Genomic DNA, 16,441 nt, shown 5'->3' on the forward strand with positions numbered 1-16,441 from the left:
TCGTGAAATTTTATTCTATGGGTTATAATCCATTACTGTTATTTTATTACCCATACTGCCCCCAGATATGGCCATTGGGAGCACCTTCAAGTTGACATCCTATGTATTTTGGACAAGCCTCTATCATTTTTATTTTTTTTTGAGTACTTCTTCAGAAGATATTCCAGACTCAGCTGCTTCTTTCTCTTCCCTAGTCTTGCTGTCAACCATTTCTCCTAAAACCATTGGTTTCTTTAATTGAAGAAGGGTGTTTTGAAACCAAGATTGTGGGTGCAAGGTGTACACGTTCTACTGGGTATCCGAGGAAAGTTTTGATGACATGCATGTAGATTGGAAGTGAAGCTGGCTTTCCAAAGTGCCTGAGGGTTATAGTCTGGGAAAGCATCCTGGCTTCCATGAGGAGCGGAGTGTAGACCACATCTGGATGAGGCTACAGACTTCATCTAGGGAGCAGCACCCACACTGAGTCCTAACACAGGTACCGCCAGCTCATGAACCACAAATCAGAGTCATGCCCCTCTCAGGTGCTTGTCAAATTAGCACCACTGTTTAAAGAGCGAGCAGTGGAATGCTTCCTTAGATCAGAAGCCTGGAGAGAAACCTGAGTCACTGCCCCAGCACTGCCCATTCTCCGGGGACCTCGTGTCCTTGGCCAGAACCCAGGGCGACACTGGAGGTGCTGTGTACACGGTCAGGGCAGCTGGAGCACACCAGTGGTCAGAGGCCCTGCCCCAGGCCTCACACTTTGTGGTCAGCAGCAGCTTTTCACCTAGTCGTTATGGGATGCCCACTTTTTACATTTCTTGGCCTCCCTCTCTATCTAAATGTCAGCCCCTGAGCAGCTGTCTTTTCATTCATCATCCTACCCAGCCTGGTGCCGGATAGATGCTTGGCCCAAATCCAGGTTTCTTCCCCCAAAGAGCAGACACACCGAAACAGGTTTGAGCTTTTCTTATCGAGAGATAATTGGTTTGGTGGTTATGCCTTTCCTTCAAAGTTTGTGAAAATGTGCAGAAGCAACTTGTACGAAAGTTGCAGGTGTCAGTGTCCCTTGGGAAGGGTGTTGGCCTTATTTTCAACTATGACCTCTGGAATTCTTGTTTCATTGAGGACTTGGGACATTTAACCTTCACATTTTTTTTTTTAAATATATTTTATTGATTTTTTACAGAGAGGAAGGGAGAGAGATAGAGAGTTAGAAACATCGATGAGAGAGAAACATCGATCAGCTGCCTCCTGCACATCTCCTACTGGGGATATGCCCGCAACCCAGGTACATGCCCTTGACCGGAATCAAACCTGGGACCTTTCAGTCCGCAGGCCTTCGCTCTATCCACTGAGCCAAACCAGTTTCTGCCCTTCACATTTTTTTATTATGAAAAAATATAAACACACAAAAGAATGCAGAAAAATATATTAAACCCTTATCATGTTCCTATCACCCAGCTTTAAGAATCATCAACCCATGTTTTCTTTATGCATCCATAATTAATCCCTCCCACCTGCAGATTATTTTGAAGCAAATAATATATCATACAATTTCATTTGTAAATATTTTGATACTAGAGGCCCGATGCACGAAATTTGTGCAAGAGCAGGCCTTCCTTCCCCCGTCTGCTGGCACTGGCTTCCCTTTGGCACCTGGGACCCGGGCTTCCCTCGCAGCCCGAGCTTTGTCCAGAAGGTTGTCTGAAAGGACATCTGGTCTAATTAGCATGTTACACTTTTATTAAGATTCCTTTTTACAAAAGCATAACTATAATATCATTACATTGTAAAAAAAAAATCACAAGGGGAGAACCAAGATGCCGGTGTAAGGTATAAACCTGTGCGTACTGCCTCCCACGACAACACTGAAATTACAACTATAAGACAAAACAGCTATCATCCAGAACCACGGGAAAGCTGGCCGAGTGGAAGTTCTACAACTAGAAGGAAAGAAAGAAGCTCATTGAGACTGAGTAGGAGGTGCAGAAGAGCCAAGAACAGAGGTACGGAGGCGCACGCGAGGCGGGCTGCACCTGGATGCGCGGTTTTTTTTCAATCGGAAGGGGATACAAGCTCTCGAATGCATTGAGCTCGTTTAAGGCGAGACTCTGAGGTCCCAGACTCCTACGGGGAGAAACTGGACGGTCTTGCAGCAGGTCGGAAAGCAAGGGTCGCTTTCTCGCAGAGCTGCTCGCAGGGATCATTGTTGCCGTGGGGGCGTGGGACTCGGGGACGCAGAGACGTGGAGTCGGAGTCGCGGAGACGCTGACGACAACCATTGCTGTTTGCTCTGCCCTGGTGATTCTCTGAGACCCCACCCCACTCAATTTACATCCCTGCCCAAGCTGTGCCAGTGGCGCAAGGAATCACCTGCATTTTTGCAGCCTATCCCAACAAACTGCAGCTGGGTCAGAGAGCTTCAAAACTTCCAAACCCCAAACAAAGAGGAGAAATCTGTTGATATCGCTGTAGCTCCTGCTGGGTGGACCCACACAATGGTTGACTTGGAGATCCAGGAGCCAGGGTACCCCTGGTTAGATACCAGATTTCAACTCCTCACCTCCATAAGGGACACACTCAAGAAGCAGACTCAGTGAGCACCAAAGCCCCACTGAAGCAAGTCCTACCCCATAATGGTGTCTCCAGCACAGCAGTTCTTCCACTATAGACACAGTGGCTCCTCGCAGTCAGCCAAAATGCGGAGACAAAGAAACATGTCACAAATGAAAGAAATGGAGGAAGCAAACTAATGGAGGACATAGAGTTCAAAAACCACAGTTATAAGGTTACTCAAGAATCTTCTACGAACCTCCGAGGAACTTAGTGAGACCTTCAAGGATCTTAATGAGAATGCCAAAAAAATGGAAAGGACCAGTCAGAAATTAAACATACACTGACTGAAATAAAGAATAATATACAGAGATCCAACAGCAGACTAGAGGATCCCAAGAATCAAGTCAAAGATTTGAAATACAAAGAAGCAAAAAACACCCATCCGGAAAAGCAAAATAAAAAAAGAATCCAAAAATATGAAGATAGTCTAAGGAGCCTCTGGGACAACTTCAAATGTACCAACATCCGAATTATCAGGGTGCCAGAAGAGAGAGAGCAAGATACTGAAAGCATATTAGAAGAAATCATGACAGAAAACTTCCCCTACCTGATGAAAGAAATAGACTTACAAGTCCAGGAAGCGAAGAGAGCCCCAAACAAGAGGAATCCAAGGAGGACCACACCAAGACACATCATAATTAAAATGCCAAGGGCTAAAGACAAAGAGAGAATCTTAAAAGCAGCAAGAGAAAAACAGTTACCTACAAGGGAGTACCCATACGACTGTCAGCTGATTTCTCAACAGAAACCATGCAGGCCAGAAGGGAGTGGCAAGAAATATTCAAAGTGATGAATAGAAAGAACCTACAACCAAGATTACTCTACCCAGCAAAGCTATCATGTAGAATTGAAGGTCAGATAAAGAGCTTCACAGACAAGAAAAACCTTAAGGAGTTCACCACCACCAAACCAGGACTATATGAAATGCTAAAGGATATTCTTTAAGAAGATGAAGAAGAAGAAAAAGGTAAAGATACAAATTATGAACAAAAAGTGACAACAAATAAATACCTATCAACAAATGAACCTAAAAATTAAGTCAGAATAAACTGGTGAAGATAATAGAAGCAGGGGCATAGAAAGGGAGTGGACTGACAATTCTTGGGGGGAAGGGGGTGTGGGGGAGGCGGGAAGAGATTGGACAAAAATCTTACACCTATGAATGAGGACAGTGGCAGGGGGTAAGGGCATGGGGTGGGATGGGAACCAGGTGGAGGAGAGATATGGGGGGAAAAAAGAGGAACATCTGTAATAATCTGAACAATAAAGATTTATTAAAAATAAAAAAAAAATCACAATTCCTTAATATGGGCAAATCTCCAGTCTGTTCAAATTGCATAATTTTTTAAAAATATATTTTATTGATTTTTTACAGAGAGGAAGGGAGAGGGATAGAGAGTTAGAAACATCTATGGGAGAGAAACATCGATCAGCTGCCTCCTGCACGCCCCCTACTGGGGATGTGCCCGCAACCAAGGTACATGCCCTTGACCGGAATCGAACCTGGGACCTTTCAGTCCGCAGGCCGACGCTCTATCCACTGAGCCAAACTGGCTATGGCTGCATAATTTTTATAGAATCAAAAATTGTCCATGCAAAATTGCAAAAATTGGTTTATATGGCTCCTAATTTTGGATTCTCCTCTCTGTTTTTCCCCCTTGCAATTTATTTGTTGAAACTTGATATCCTCCTATTTCCTGTAAGTCTAGAGCAGCGGTTCTCAACCTGTGGATCGCGACCCCTTTGGGGGTCGAACAACCCTTTCACAGGGGTCACCTAAGACCATCGGAAAACACATATATAATTACATACTGTTTTTGTGATTAATCACTATGCTTCAATGATGTTCAATTTGTAACAATGAAAATACATCCTGCATATCAGATATTCACATTACGATTCATAACAGTAGCAAAATTACAGTTATAAGGTAGCAACGAAAATAATTTTATGGTTGGGGGTCACCACAACATGAGGAACTGTATTTAAGGGTCGCGGCATTAGGAAGGTTGAGAACCACTGGTCTAGAGGCTTCATCATGTTTATATTCCATGGGGGGTGGTACTAAAATACACTCTACGAGATTCCATTGGGATGCGCAAAGAAGGCCTGGTTTTCTCGTGCATGTTGGCGTCATTCATCTCAACCATCTTTAAGTGTACAATTCAGTGGCATTTTGAATTTCATATTTTGCCAACCCACTCATTAAGGGTTGCAAATTGGTGATAATTCCTTCTTCATTTGTTAGCTAGAATATTTTATTAAAGAGAAACTTCTCATCAACTATTTAGTTATAGTTACTATTTGAGATATAGTTACTATATGAAAGGTAGAATAAATGTTTAATTCCTTTTTTAATTTAATCTTTTCAAAATTACAAATTAGTTCTCTAGTCTCTAAGGCTGACTAATGTGTGTGTTTTGTTGTTATGAATTAATAGATTTAAACATATTTGATATATTTCAATGTATTGCTGAGATTACTTTTTTTTTTTTTTTAAGAGAGAGTGGAAGGGAACGAGGGAAGGGGAAGAAAGAGAGAGAGATGTGAGAGAGACACATCAATTGGTTGCTGGGGCCAGGGATCAAGAACCTGCAACCCAGGTATGCCCTTCACCGGAAATTGAACCTCTGATCCTTCTGTGCACGAGCCAGATCTCTAACCACGTAACAACACTGGCCAGGGCTGCCGATATTACTTTTTACAATGCTCCCATTGCCCCATGTTTAAGCCCTTGGGAGTCTCTCAAGTCCTTTTGCCCCAGCCTCATTGTCCTTGAGGCTTTGATAGATGCCTCAAGCTTACCTTGCACATTTCCTGCAACCTATAATCGACTATTTCTCTGAGGAGCACTGGTTCCTTTTAGGAGGGAATGATATTTAGGACCCATAGGCCAGGTGCTGGGGAGGCTTCAATCTCAGTGTGAATGACTCTGGGGTGGACAGGGCTGTGAAGTCCTTGGGCCTCTGACAGATCTGGTTTCTCCCCTGATCGCTGCTGAGAATGCAGCTTGCTGTCCATGAGAGATGTCCATTTTGTAGCTCAATGACAGAAACAGTCAGGTGTAAAGAGTATAAATATTGTTTGATAGATGTGATCTTGTCTTCAGTGTTGACTTTTGGTGAAAGGCCTGGTGACAATATATTTGCAGGTGACACAACTCACCTGCGCGTCCTGAGGGGTGCTGGGTCTTGAATCATAGGCAGCGGCGGCACTGACCTGGTCCTACACTAGCCTGGAATCAGCAGACTAGACCTGGGTCTTCCTGGCTCTGTGACTGCAGGGCCCTAGGTTCTGTACCTGTGCCGAGTTCTCCTTGCCGTCTCATGAATACTGATTAAAAGCTGTTGTATTTACTTAGACAAGATCTAGTGTTTGTTTCTTTTTTGCTTAAGTGAGCCACCAAGTAAGAAGATGACCAGACCATCTCCTTAAAGAGCTGCTGTTTAGCCGTAGCCGGTTTGGCTTCGTGGATAGAGTGTCGGCCTGGGGATTGAAGGGTCTGGGGTTCGATTCTGGTCCAGGTCATGTACCTTGGTTGCAGGCTCCTCCCAGGCCCGGGCCCTGGTCGGGGCTCGTGCAGGAGGCAACCAATCGATGTGTTTCTCTCACATCAATGTTTCTTTCTGTCTTTGCCTCTCTCTTCCACTCTCTCTAAAAATCAATGGGAAAATATCCTTGGGTGAGGATTAACAACAACAGAAGAGATCTGCTGTTTAGATATGCCTTCTTTACCAGTCTTGGAAAACAGCAGACACACCTGTTTCATAATTACATGATGGCGCTCTACCTAATACATGCCTGTGTAGGCCACTACAGGAGACACAGGGAGAGGAAGTAAAAGAAAATGACTCATGTGATTTTCAAGCTGTGTGCTCACTTCATTATTTCTGCAGCCTGGATTTGATGGATGACATCTGCCTATTGTGGCACAGCAGCTGCTTATGCTTAAGGGAGATTTGGGACTGTTTCTGTGCGCCCCCCCCATTTAAACTGGGAATTTTTTTTAAATTTTTCATTTTTCGGCATGGTTGTCACAAGGAGAGTTAGCTCCTGATTTTAATACAATCTCTTTTCCTTCAGGAAAAAAAATGCTAAAATCAAGACAGGGTACAAGCGGGAGCACATCAACCTGGGCTGCGACGTGGACTTCGACATGGCCGGGCCTTCGATCCGGGGTGCCCTGGTGCTGGGCTATGAGGGCTGGCTGGCTGGCTACCAGATGAATTTTGAGACGGCGAAGTCTCGAGTGACCCAGAGCAACTTTGCGGTTGGCTACAAGACCGATGAATTCCAGCTTCACACTAATGTGTAAGTGCGTGTGAGTGTGGGCGTGCGAGTGTGTGCAGCAGGGGATTGCTCTTCACGATGACTCCTAAGCTCAATTTTTAGTCACTGTACAGTGAGTTTGTTGTAATCAGATGAGCCAGTGGACTGTTTCCCCCCTACCCATTTCCTGACCTGACTTAGGGTCTTTGTATTCAGTGAACAGTAAATGCTGTCGCTGGTACACACAGAAGGACGGATCGAGGGCGTGGTGTCAGTCCAGAGGCCTGTCCCTTCCCTGCAGCTTTACTGGCATTGGAGGGCCTTTCGGTTTTAGTTAAAGTGGGGAAAAGGTGCAGCTCTCTCTTTCTCCGCATGTTGCCTGTGAGGATCAGGATGGGAGACAAATGAGGAGATGGTTTTCTCAGTTAAATACAGAGTGCCCTCTGCATGGTGGAGCATTGGAAAGTTTACTAATTTCTGGACAGTAGAGTGAAGGGAAGAGGAAATTACGGGTTGGATTAGAGAGCCCTTTGTCATCAAACTTGAGAGTTGCAGTGCTGATTTAGGTTAAGGGAAACAAATATTTCATCCATAACATCCCTGTGGGACATGAGGAGCTAACCTGCAGCACAAGTCGGGTGCAACTTTACTAAATTTCTTTCTCTCCACTAGAGGTCACTCAAGAAGAGACTCCTGAAACTTAAACACAAGTAAATGGTATTAGTGTCTAAAGCAGGGGTCCTCAAACTACGGCCCGCGGGCCACATGCAAATACAAATATTGTATTTGTTCCCGTTTTGTTTTTTTACTTCAAAATAAGATATGTGCAGTGTGCATAGGAATTTGTTCATAGTTTTTTTTTTAAACTATAGTCCGGCTCTCCAGCGGTCTGAGGGACAGTGAACTGGCCCCCTGTTTAAAAAGTTTGAGGACCCCTGGTCTAAAGGAATCACATTTCCATTAATTCATTTTTTGAGGGAATTTCTTATAATTAAGTAATGTAATATAATAAATGAATATTATTCATAAATTTTGAGTCTTTTAAAACTAAAAAGTCACAGGAAAACTATAGAGATGTTCGGTCAGGGGCTCAGAGGCTGGGGAAGGTTGTGACGACGAAGGGGTGCCGCGAGGGAGTTTGGGTTGATGGGACTGTTTTGTATCCTGATTGTGATGGTGGTCACGTGAGTCTGTACATGTGATAAAACTCATAGGAAATGTACACCAACGAAGGGGCAAAAAGGTTACATACATTTAAAAAGGTAACGTACAAAAAATAGGAAAATACCACAAGCATAGAAGTGTTTTTTAATTTACCGTTTTGACTGAAATGGAAAGTGGTCCCTTGGTTTGGAATTGGGAATTGGCACCAGGTTAGGAAGGACAATGGTTGTTTGCTGTTTTCCCCATGTACCTGAACTTCACGATTTTTAAGAAGTGGACATGGTTTATTTTGGGACCTGGCATGGGATCAGCTGACACAGCCAGTCTGGGTACCCTGTGCTTACAGAGCCCCAGACGTGTAACAGACACTCTTTGTGCTTCATAGAGATGAATTTGAATGAGTTCCCTTTCTTTATGGTTTTGAGAACTCAGTAAGGGAAGGCTGTGTTACTGGTTTTAGAATATATAGAAAAACATGACACTTTTTTGGAAAACATTTAAGACCAAGAAAATATCCCCTTTTGAGTTATACCAAAGCCACTCACATCTGTTACTTTTGACAAGCTGCTGTTTTGCAGCATGCTCGGACTTCCTGAAGAAGTCAGGGTTTCAAGTCAGGTGGTTCCTGTTGTTTCTGGAAGTAACAATTCTGAATTTCAGGGGAAAACGTAAGAATTTAGAATGTATTTAATGAGCACCTACTTTAGGGAGAGTGTATTGGTGAAAAGCAGAGTTCGCAATGAAAGTAACAATTCATTCTTGGGTTAGTGAGTTCTAAGCTCTGGATTCTAAAGCACATGGGCTCTGCCTTAACAGTTTCCAATGTCATTTCCACTGGAAACATCCGAGATGATGAGGCAGAAATTTGACAGTGTTTATTTATGTTGAAAATGTCAGGGAGGGGAAGGGTCTATTGCCAGAGGCTGGAGTCAATACGGAGTGTTTGGAAGAGAGGAAGGAGTCTAGCCAGCGGGGCTTCATTCCATCTTGAAAGAGCAGAAGCGTTCTGTCAGTAGCAAGTAGCTCTTTTTCAAATCCCACCAGGATCGTAGATGTTGCTGCCTGGACCAGCAGTATGCACAGGTGGACCAGTCTGAACCAGAGGTTGAGCTCTTGCAGTCGCTTCTCTTCCAAGGGGCTGGCTCAGTTCTGGCTGTGTCCCCGAGCAGTGGCTGTAGCTGGTGGTGCTAAAGGCTATGTAACCTCACTTCTGAGGAACCCTGGCCCAGCCTTGCTTGCCTCTTCTGGCTGTGTTCTCGTTTCATTTGCTCCCCCTCCCTTACCATTTTTATGATAGAAGCCTTTAAAAAAGTAATAACTTTAGCAGCAGAAGAGAAATCACTCAGAATCCCGAATCCCAATGCCCTAGTTGCTGCATCTATTTTTAAAGATGCAACTTTAAAAAGTTTTTAAAGCAAACTTCAAGTTCAGTGGGGCCTGGGTGCTTGACTGAGCTGCCGTTGGGTGTTCCCAGTGATGGTTGAAATAGCCGCCCTTGCTCCGAACCCCCCGACTCTGGTGTCCGCTCCATTCCTGCCAGGCTTCCTGTAATTTGGTACTTGTTTTGTGAGCAGGTGAGTCCTTTTACAGCCTCCCTGCCCTCGGTTTGACGTGGGCAGCCCTGCCCCGCGCCAGCCTGCCTTCCTGGACGTCTCGGCATCCGTGCTGTGCTTGTTTGCAGGAACGACGGGACGGAGTTTGGTGGCTCCATTTATCAGAAGGTGAATAAGAAGTTGGAGACCGCCGTTAATCTCGCCTGGACAGCAGGAAACAGTAACACTCGCTTTGGAATAGCAGCCAAGTATCAGATCGACCCTGAAGCCTGCTTCTCGGTGGGTACCTGTGGAATCGTGCATCACCTAGGCCCCACCTGACCTTAGGTTGGAGTCATTCCCGACTGTTGGGGTTCGATGCACTGGCTAGAGATTTTCCCGCTGTGAAAAGAGTTCGAAATAAGGAAACTGCTACCCGTAATAGTACTTACTGTGGCTGCCAGGCGCTGTGCGGAGCCCCTTGTAGGTGGATTACTGTGTTTAATTCTTACACAGCCCATTTGAAGTAGGTGCCTTGTTTAGAAATCTTGCCATCCCTGTGATCACAAATGAGGAACTGGGAGCTTAGAGAAGTCGAGTAAGTAATGGTTTCTGGGACTTTTGGCCAAGATCAAGTGAGAAGTTGAGTAACTTGCCCAAGGGCAGACATTGGGTAAGTGCGGGGGCCTGGGTTTGACCCAGGCTGGCTGGCTAAGGTGCTTCCTCCTCTAACCAGTTCCGGTTCCATGCTGCAGACTAGAAAGGGGTTCCCTTGAACACTGTCATTCTCTTGCCCAGCTCCCATATTGTACATTATGAAGACAGGCCCTGGTGCTGGGCAGTGGGCATCTTACCTTGCAGACCCTGTAGCATTGCTCAGGGGCTCTTGGTGCTGCAGAGTTTTCACATTAAATCCTGCCGAGCTCCATCTCTGTTGTCACAGGGCACTGCTGGCGGCACCCCCTTCTGAGTGGTTTCAGGATGTTGCAGGGTGGTTTCTGGGCTGGTTTGTATAAATTACAGACAGCCCATTTCAAGTCTCTTGAAATAGGAACTGAATTTGGCTCCTTTTGTGTTAGGCATGTAAAAACAAAGGGGGGCGAGGGGGAAAGGAGAAGAAGAAAAAAGATAAAAACAAAGGAAGGAGGCCTTGTTCTTTGGATGACATGAACAAAAAGGAGCAGCTAGACGGGGCACTGACGGCCGGAGGCCTTCCTTTCCCTGCTCTGCTCTTTCTGACGGGAGATGTCAGGTCTGAAAATAGCCTTCGAACAGGAAAACATGCACCAGCTTTTACCAGGACTCGGTGTTCTCATGGCTTGAGCTTGCTCTGCTCCTGACTCCTCCTTCTTTTAGAGAAAGGGGTCAGGGAGAGGCCCGGATTTCCCCACAACTCAGGCAGAGGAATGAGGGCAAAATCGTTTTGGACTCACTGCTTTACTGCACTTGGTTATTAATGAACATTCACTAATTGCTGACATTGAAGTGATTGGCTAGGCCATTCTTTTACTCCAATCTCCATTTTACACTCAGGCTTGTCAGTGCTGAACTTTCTTCATTGTCAGTAGATTTTTGTTTCTCTTTTTCATGAAGAAAAAGATTCCTTTTTTTTTTTTTGAGAAAAATTCTAATGGTGTTTTCTGCCTAAAAAAAAAAAAAAAAAGCCTCAATAAACCCCATCTCACATTTGCTGATTTTCCTCATTCCAACAAATAAATCTTGAAGAGTCTCCCATTTTAAGAGAGCCTGTTATCTCAGGGCCCATAAATGAAAGTGTCCTCACCTGTTATAACTTGACTACAGACCTACTTGTATAAGTGAAATTAGGCATTCATACCGTCAGGAATTAAATGTAAATAATAGCATCCTTTTCATTGAAAATGATGTTGACTCTTTGAGTTTCCCTTTTGAGACCAGTCTCCCTAAATTTGATACATTTCCTAGTGAATTTAATGAATCCCATAAACAAAGTAGTCACAAAAAAAGAGAATATGATTCTGAAGTTTAGAGTTGGTTGATTAAAAAGCTCTTATTGTGTCTTCTGGTTTTCTTGACTAGGCTAAAGTGAACAACTCCAGCCTGATAGGGTTAGGATACACCCAGACACTAAAGCCAGGTATGTGTTGTATGTGAAATTAGTTCTTTGTCTTAAAAAATATTGTGGTCCTTGTTTGCTGCATTATGTTATTGCTTACAAAATGCCTGCATAGTACATTACAAATGAGTGTCTATAAAGTTTTATAATGAAATGTTTATAGAGGAGTGCAGTCATTATAAAACACTAGAGGCCCGGTGCACGAAATTTGTGCATGGAGGCGGGGTGGGTCCTCAGTCCAGCCTGCACCCTCTCCAATCCAGGACTGCTGGCTCCTAACTGCTCCCCTGCCTGCCTGCCTGCCTGATTGCCCCTAACTGCCTCTTTCTGCCAGCCTGATGCCCCTAGCTGCTCCCCTGCCAGCCTGATCGCCCCCTAACTGCTCCCTTGCCGGCCTGATCGCTCCTAACTGCCCTTCCCTGCTGGCTTGATCGCCTCCTAACTGCTCCCCTGCCAGCCTGATCGCCTCTAACTGCTCTGCCCTGCTGATCTGATTGCCCCTAACCGCCTCTGCCTTGGCCCCCGCCACCGTGGCTTTGTCCAGAAGATGTCCAGTCTAATTAGCATATTACCCTTTTATTAATATAGATTTGGAGAATAGGAGAAGTAGTAAGTAGGAGAGAAGAGCAAAGCTAACATGTTACAATTTTTGTTGTTTTCTTCCATCCTTTTTTCTTTCAGTGTACATAATGCTTGATACTGGTTTGCAGGTTTCCTCTGCACAGTTGGCTAGGCCAGCCCCTTGGGGTTATTTTGAATAGGTTGGGCCTTTGAACCCTGAAATCTAAGATGACATGATGTCAGAATCAAGCTGTTCTAGGGAAAATATCAGTATTGTGTGTGTGTGTGTACGAGTGTAAGACCTTGGTGTCTGGTTCATGAAAGGGGTTTCATTTCAAGGGGCCATTGCTGAAGAAGCTTACTACATGGTGCCAATGGTAGAGACTGAGTGGTAGCAGGAGACGATGAAAGGAAAAAGGAAAGTGGAGTCCCTAGAGTGGATTAGGTAGGCCGTGGAATCATAGTGATTGTTGAATAAGCTCATTCCAGGCTATCTGTTAATTAGGCAGATGGCATTGAGTAACAGAAGGGCCATGTGGTTTTGCCCCTGATCACGCAGCTGGAACAGGTTTTGAATTTGGTGTGGTTTTGCCAGGGCACTCCAACATTCCTCCGTGTGTTAACTTTTCTTCTCTCTTCTTTTCTTCATCCCTCCCCTTTCATCTCCCGGACTTTTCCCTTCAGGTATCAAACTGACACTGTCAGCTCTGCTGGATGGCAAGAATGTCAATGCTGGTGGCCACAAGCTTGGTCTAGGACTGGAATTTCAAGCATAAACGAAGATTGTTCAATTGTTTAATTTTAAACTATTTTGCAGCATAGCTACCTTCAGAATTTAGTGTACCTTTTAATGTTGTATGTCTGGGATGCAAGTATTGCTAAATATCATGTTAGACCTCCAGGTTAAAGATGATTCAGCTTTAAGGTGTTACCCTTTCAGAGGTACAGAAGAAACCCGATTCCAAAGCAGGTCCTCACAGCTGTAGACTTGGGGGAACTTGGCAGCCCCTCTAAGATGTCAGGTTTCTTTTTTATCGAGAAATGGCTGCAAGTGGAAGCTGATGATGATTTGTAAGCACTTTGTAAATTTGTATTGCTTAAATGTATGAAATTATGACTTCCTGAGAATTGAATCTTGATTTCCTACCCTAACTGAGAGAGGCTCACTATTTGATGGCGTGTACAAACTCATCTGATGGGACTTTTTTAGACCTGTTTCCACCCCGGTCCATCACCTCTTTTGCACCAAAAGTAGTCTGCAGGGTGTGGTAGTGTCTTTTGTGCCATTTTGGGGTGGAGAAGGTGGATGTGATGAAGCCAATAAATTCAGGACTTAATTCCCTCTCATGTTGTGGTTTTTGCCCTTGCACCAGAGTATGAAATAGCTTCCAAGAGCTCCAGCTGCAAGCTGGGAAGAGTCTGTGACTGTAATCACATGGTGACAACACTCGGAACCTAAATTAGACACTCGGTTTTTTAGCAGTTTAATGGGTACATTTTAGAGTCTTCCATTGTGTGGAATTAGAACATCCCTTTCAATGCTGTAATTAACATCACTTAAAATAAAACTTGAATAAAATATTGAAACCTCGTCTTCCTTCTGTTGTTTTTATTAATAAAAGAGTGTAAATAAACAGGGCATTTGGTCTTGTTCTTTGGCCCCTGTTCTGTGTGTGTGTGTGTGTGTGTGTGTGTGTGATATTTTTAGTTTTCTGTTGCTGCATAACAAATTACCACAAATTTGGTTTCTAAAACAACACTCATTTATTTCACATGTCTATAGTTCAGAAATCCAAGGATGTTGTGGTTAGGGTCTCCCTGAAAGTTCTCACAATGCTGAAGTTAGGATGTCAGCCAGACTGTGTTCTCAGCTGGAGTTTGGGGTCCTTTTCCGGGCTTACATGGCAAAGTTCAGTTCCTTTTGGTTGTAGGATAGTTGTCTCTATTTCCTTGCTGGCCACCAGTGAGGGGCCACGCTCAGCTAATGGAGGCCACCTGCATGCATTGCCACGTGGTCCCCTTCATCTTCAAAGCTGGGACAGAACATTCACTGCCAAATCCCTTTCACACTTTAAATCTCCAGGAGTAGACCCACCCTCACTTTAAAATTATTTTTATTTTTGAGATAAAATTGACATTATAGTTTCAGTGTACAACATAATGATTCAATATTTGCAAAGTTATTTCCACAATAAGTGTAGTTAACCTCTATCACCACACATAGTTACAACTTTTTCTTCTGATAAGAACTTTTAAGATCTATTCTGGCAGCGACTTTCAAATATACAGCACAGTAGCCGCCATGCTGTATATTACATCCCCATAACTTATTGATAACTGCTCCACCCTTCCAAGGGCTCACCTGATTAGGCCAGGCCCACTGAGGGGAATCTCCCATTTTCAAAGTCAGTTGTGCCATATAACAGCCTAATCACAGAAGTGACATATTCACTGATTTCTCCCACACTCAAGGGCAGGGAATCATAAAAAGGCATGGGTCATTGGGGCTGTTTTAGAATTCTGCCATAAGTTTATAATTTTAAAAATAACGGTGAAAACTTCCAACACTCACAAAGTAGAATAGTAACAAACTACATATACATTACCCAGTATCAACAAACATGAACATTTTTTCCCACTCAATGATAACATTTTTAGGCAAAATTTCTTTTTATGGATATCTGGAAGTGACAATTCCAAAGTATCAGGTTTATTTCTAGCGTTTTGTGTAACTGATCACCCCATACCTCCTGGCCTCAGTATTTGCCATGCTGTCTTCATCAGGTTTATAATTATGTACAGCCATTTCAAAATGAACTTTGTTGGATTTGTCTAGGGCCGTGGTCGGCAAACTGTGGCTCTTGAGCCACATGCGGCTCTTTGGCCCCTTGAGTGTGGCTCTTCCACAAAATATCATGTGCGGGTGCACGTACAGTGCGATTGAAACTTTGTGGCCCTTGTGCAGAAGTCGGTTTTTGGCCTGGGCGAGTCTATTTTGCACTTGATCTTAGCCAAAAGGCCGAGAAGCGATGAGGGCGAGTCTATTTTGAAGAAGTACTGTTGATATTTGGCTCTGTTGACTAATGAGTTTGCCGACCACTGGTCTAGAGGTTTTGGCATAGAATGGATACTGGGTACAACCAGTCAGATGCCAGGTACAGTACTGGTATTTTGAAATGTACAAAGTGCCCTTGGAGTATGAAGGACTGTTTTCCTCCCCATTTTAAATTAAATACGTGCCTATTGTATGCAGCATCACAGAAGATTGTGTAAAGTGCTTTGAGTTCATAACAGCTCACCAGTAAGAGAATAAACAATCAGGACAAAGACAAAGGAGAGGGTTGAAGTGTATTTATTACAGAAAAAGGCCTGTTTAAATCACTCCCAACAAGCAGAAGCTAGAATGAAGCTTGTTCATGAAACTGAGCGGTGGTTTCTGCATTCAGAGGGGAGCTCCAGGGGAACTTGGGAAGACTTGTGCCCTGGCTGCCCTGGAAGCTTTGCGATGAGGGCACCATTCAGTCTCTGTAGGCTTGTGGTGGGCTTAGGGAAGTGAGCCGATGAATGACTTCTCAGTTTTCTTAACCGCGTAGTGTGTGTGTCTCAGAGCTGTCGCCAGGGCCAGATAAATGTTAAGGGAAACCAGATTCAGGAGAACACAGGCCCTTCTCTCAGAGGCAGCTCAGCTGTGTGTGTGTGTGTGTGTGTGTGTGTGTGTGTGTGTGTGTGTGTTTGGGGGTGGGGTGGGGTGGCAGCAATCTCGGAGCCCAGAGTGGGGAAGTGGTGGGTACAATAAACATCTTCTTTCCTGACATGCTCATTTTCCTGCAAACTGACCCAATGGGACTTTTATCTGAAGCCTATAGATGTTTATTAAGGAAACATTCACAGAACATACAGATCAAACCGTTGTGCCTAAGGCCTTAAGGCAGTGGTTCTCAACCTTCCTAATGCCGCGACCCTTTAATACAGCTCCTCATGTTGTGGTGACCGCCAGCCATAAAATTATTTTCGTTGCTACCTCATAACTGTAATGTTGCTACTGTTATGAATCGTAATGTAAATATCTAGTATGCAGGATGTATTTTCATTGTTACAAATTGAACATAACTAAAGCATAGAGATTAATCACAAAAACAATATGTAATTATATATGTGTTTTCCGATGGTCTTAGGTGACCCCTGTGAAAGGGTCGTTCGACCCCCAACGGGGTCGCGA

General features: G+C 44.1%; 1 protein-coding gene across 2 annotated transcripts in view; it reads left to right on the forward strand.

Moving 5' to 3' along the window:
- The window catches only part of VDAC1 (voltage dependent anion channel 1), a 28,164-nt gene extending 14,348 nt beyond the window's left edge, over positions 1 to 13,816 (forward strand). For both annotated transcript variants that reach the window (XM_036313101.1, XM_036313100.1), the window contains exons 6-9: positions 6,685 to 6,912; positions 9,716 to 9,866; positions 11,625 to 11,682; positions 12,907 to 13,816. In XM_036313101.1, the coding sequence (XP_036168994.1) occupies positions 6,685 to 6,912; positions 9,716 to 9,866; positions 11,625 to 11,682; positions 12,907 to 12,998 (529 nt within the window). In that variant the 3' untranslated portion in view covers positions 12,999 to 13,816. The remainder of the gene's footprint in view (positions 1 to 6,684; positions 6,913 to 9,715; positions 9,867 to 11,624; positions 11,683 to 12,906) is intronic.
- Positions 13,817 to 16,441: the final 2,625 nt, after the last annotated feature.

The sequence above is a fragment of the Myotis myotis genome, unplaced genomic scaffold (assembly GCF_014108235.1).
Source record: "Myotis myotis isolate mMyoMyo1 unplaced genomic scaffold, mMyoMyo1.p scaffold_m19_p_6, whole genome shotgun sequence".
In the NCBI taxonomy this organism is placed as follows: domain Eukaryota; kingdom Metazoa; phylum Chordata; class Mammalia; order Chiroptera; family Vespertilionidae; genus Myotis; species Myotis myotis.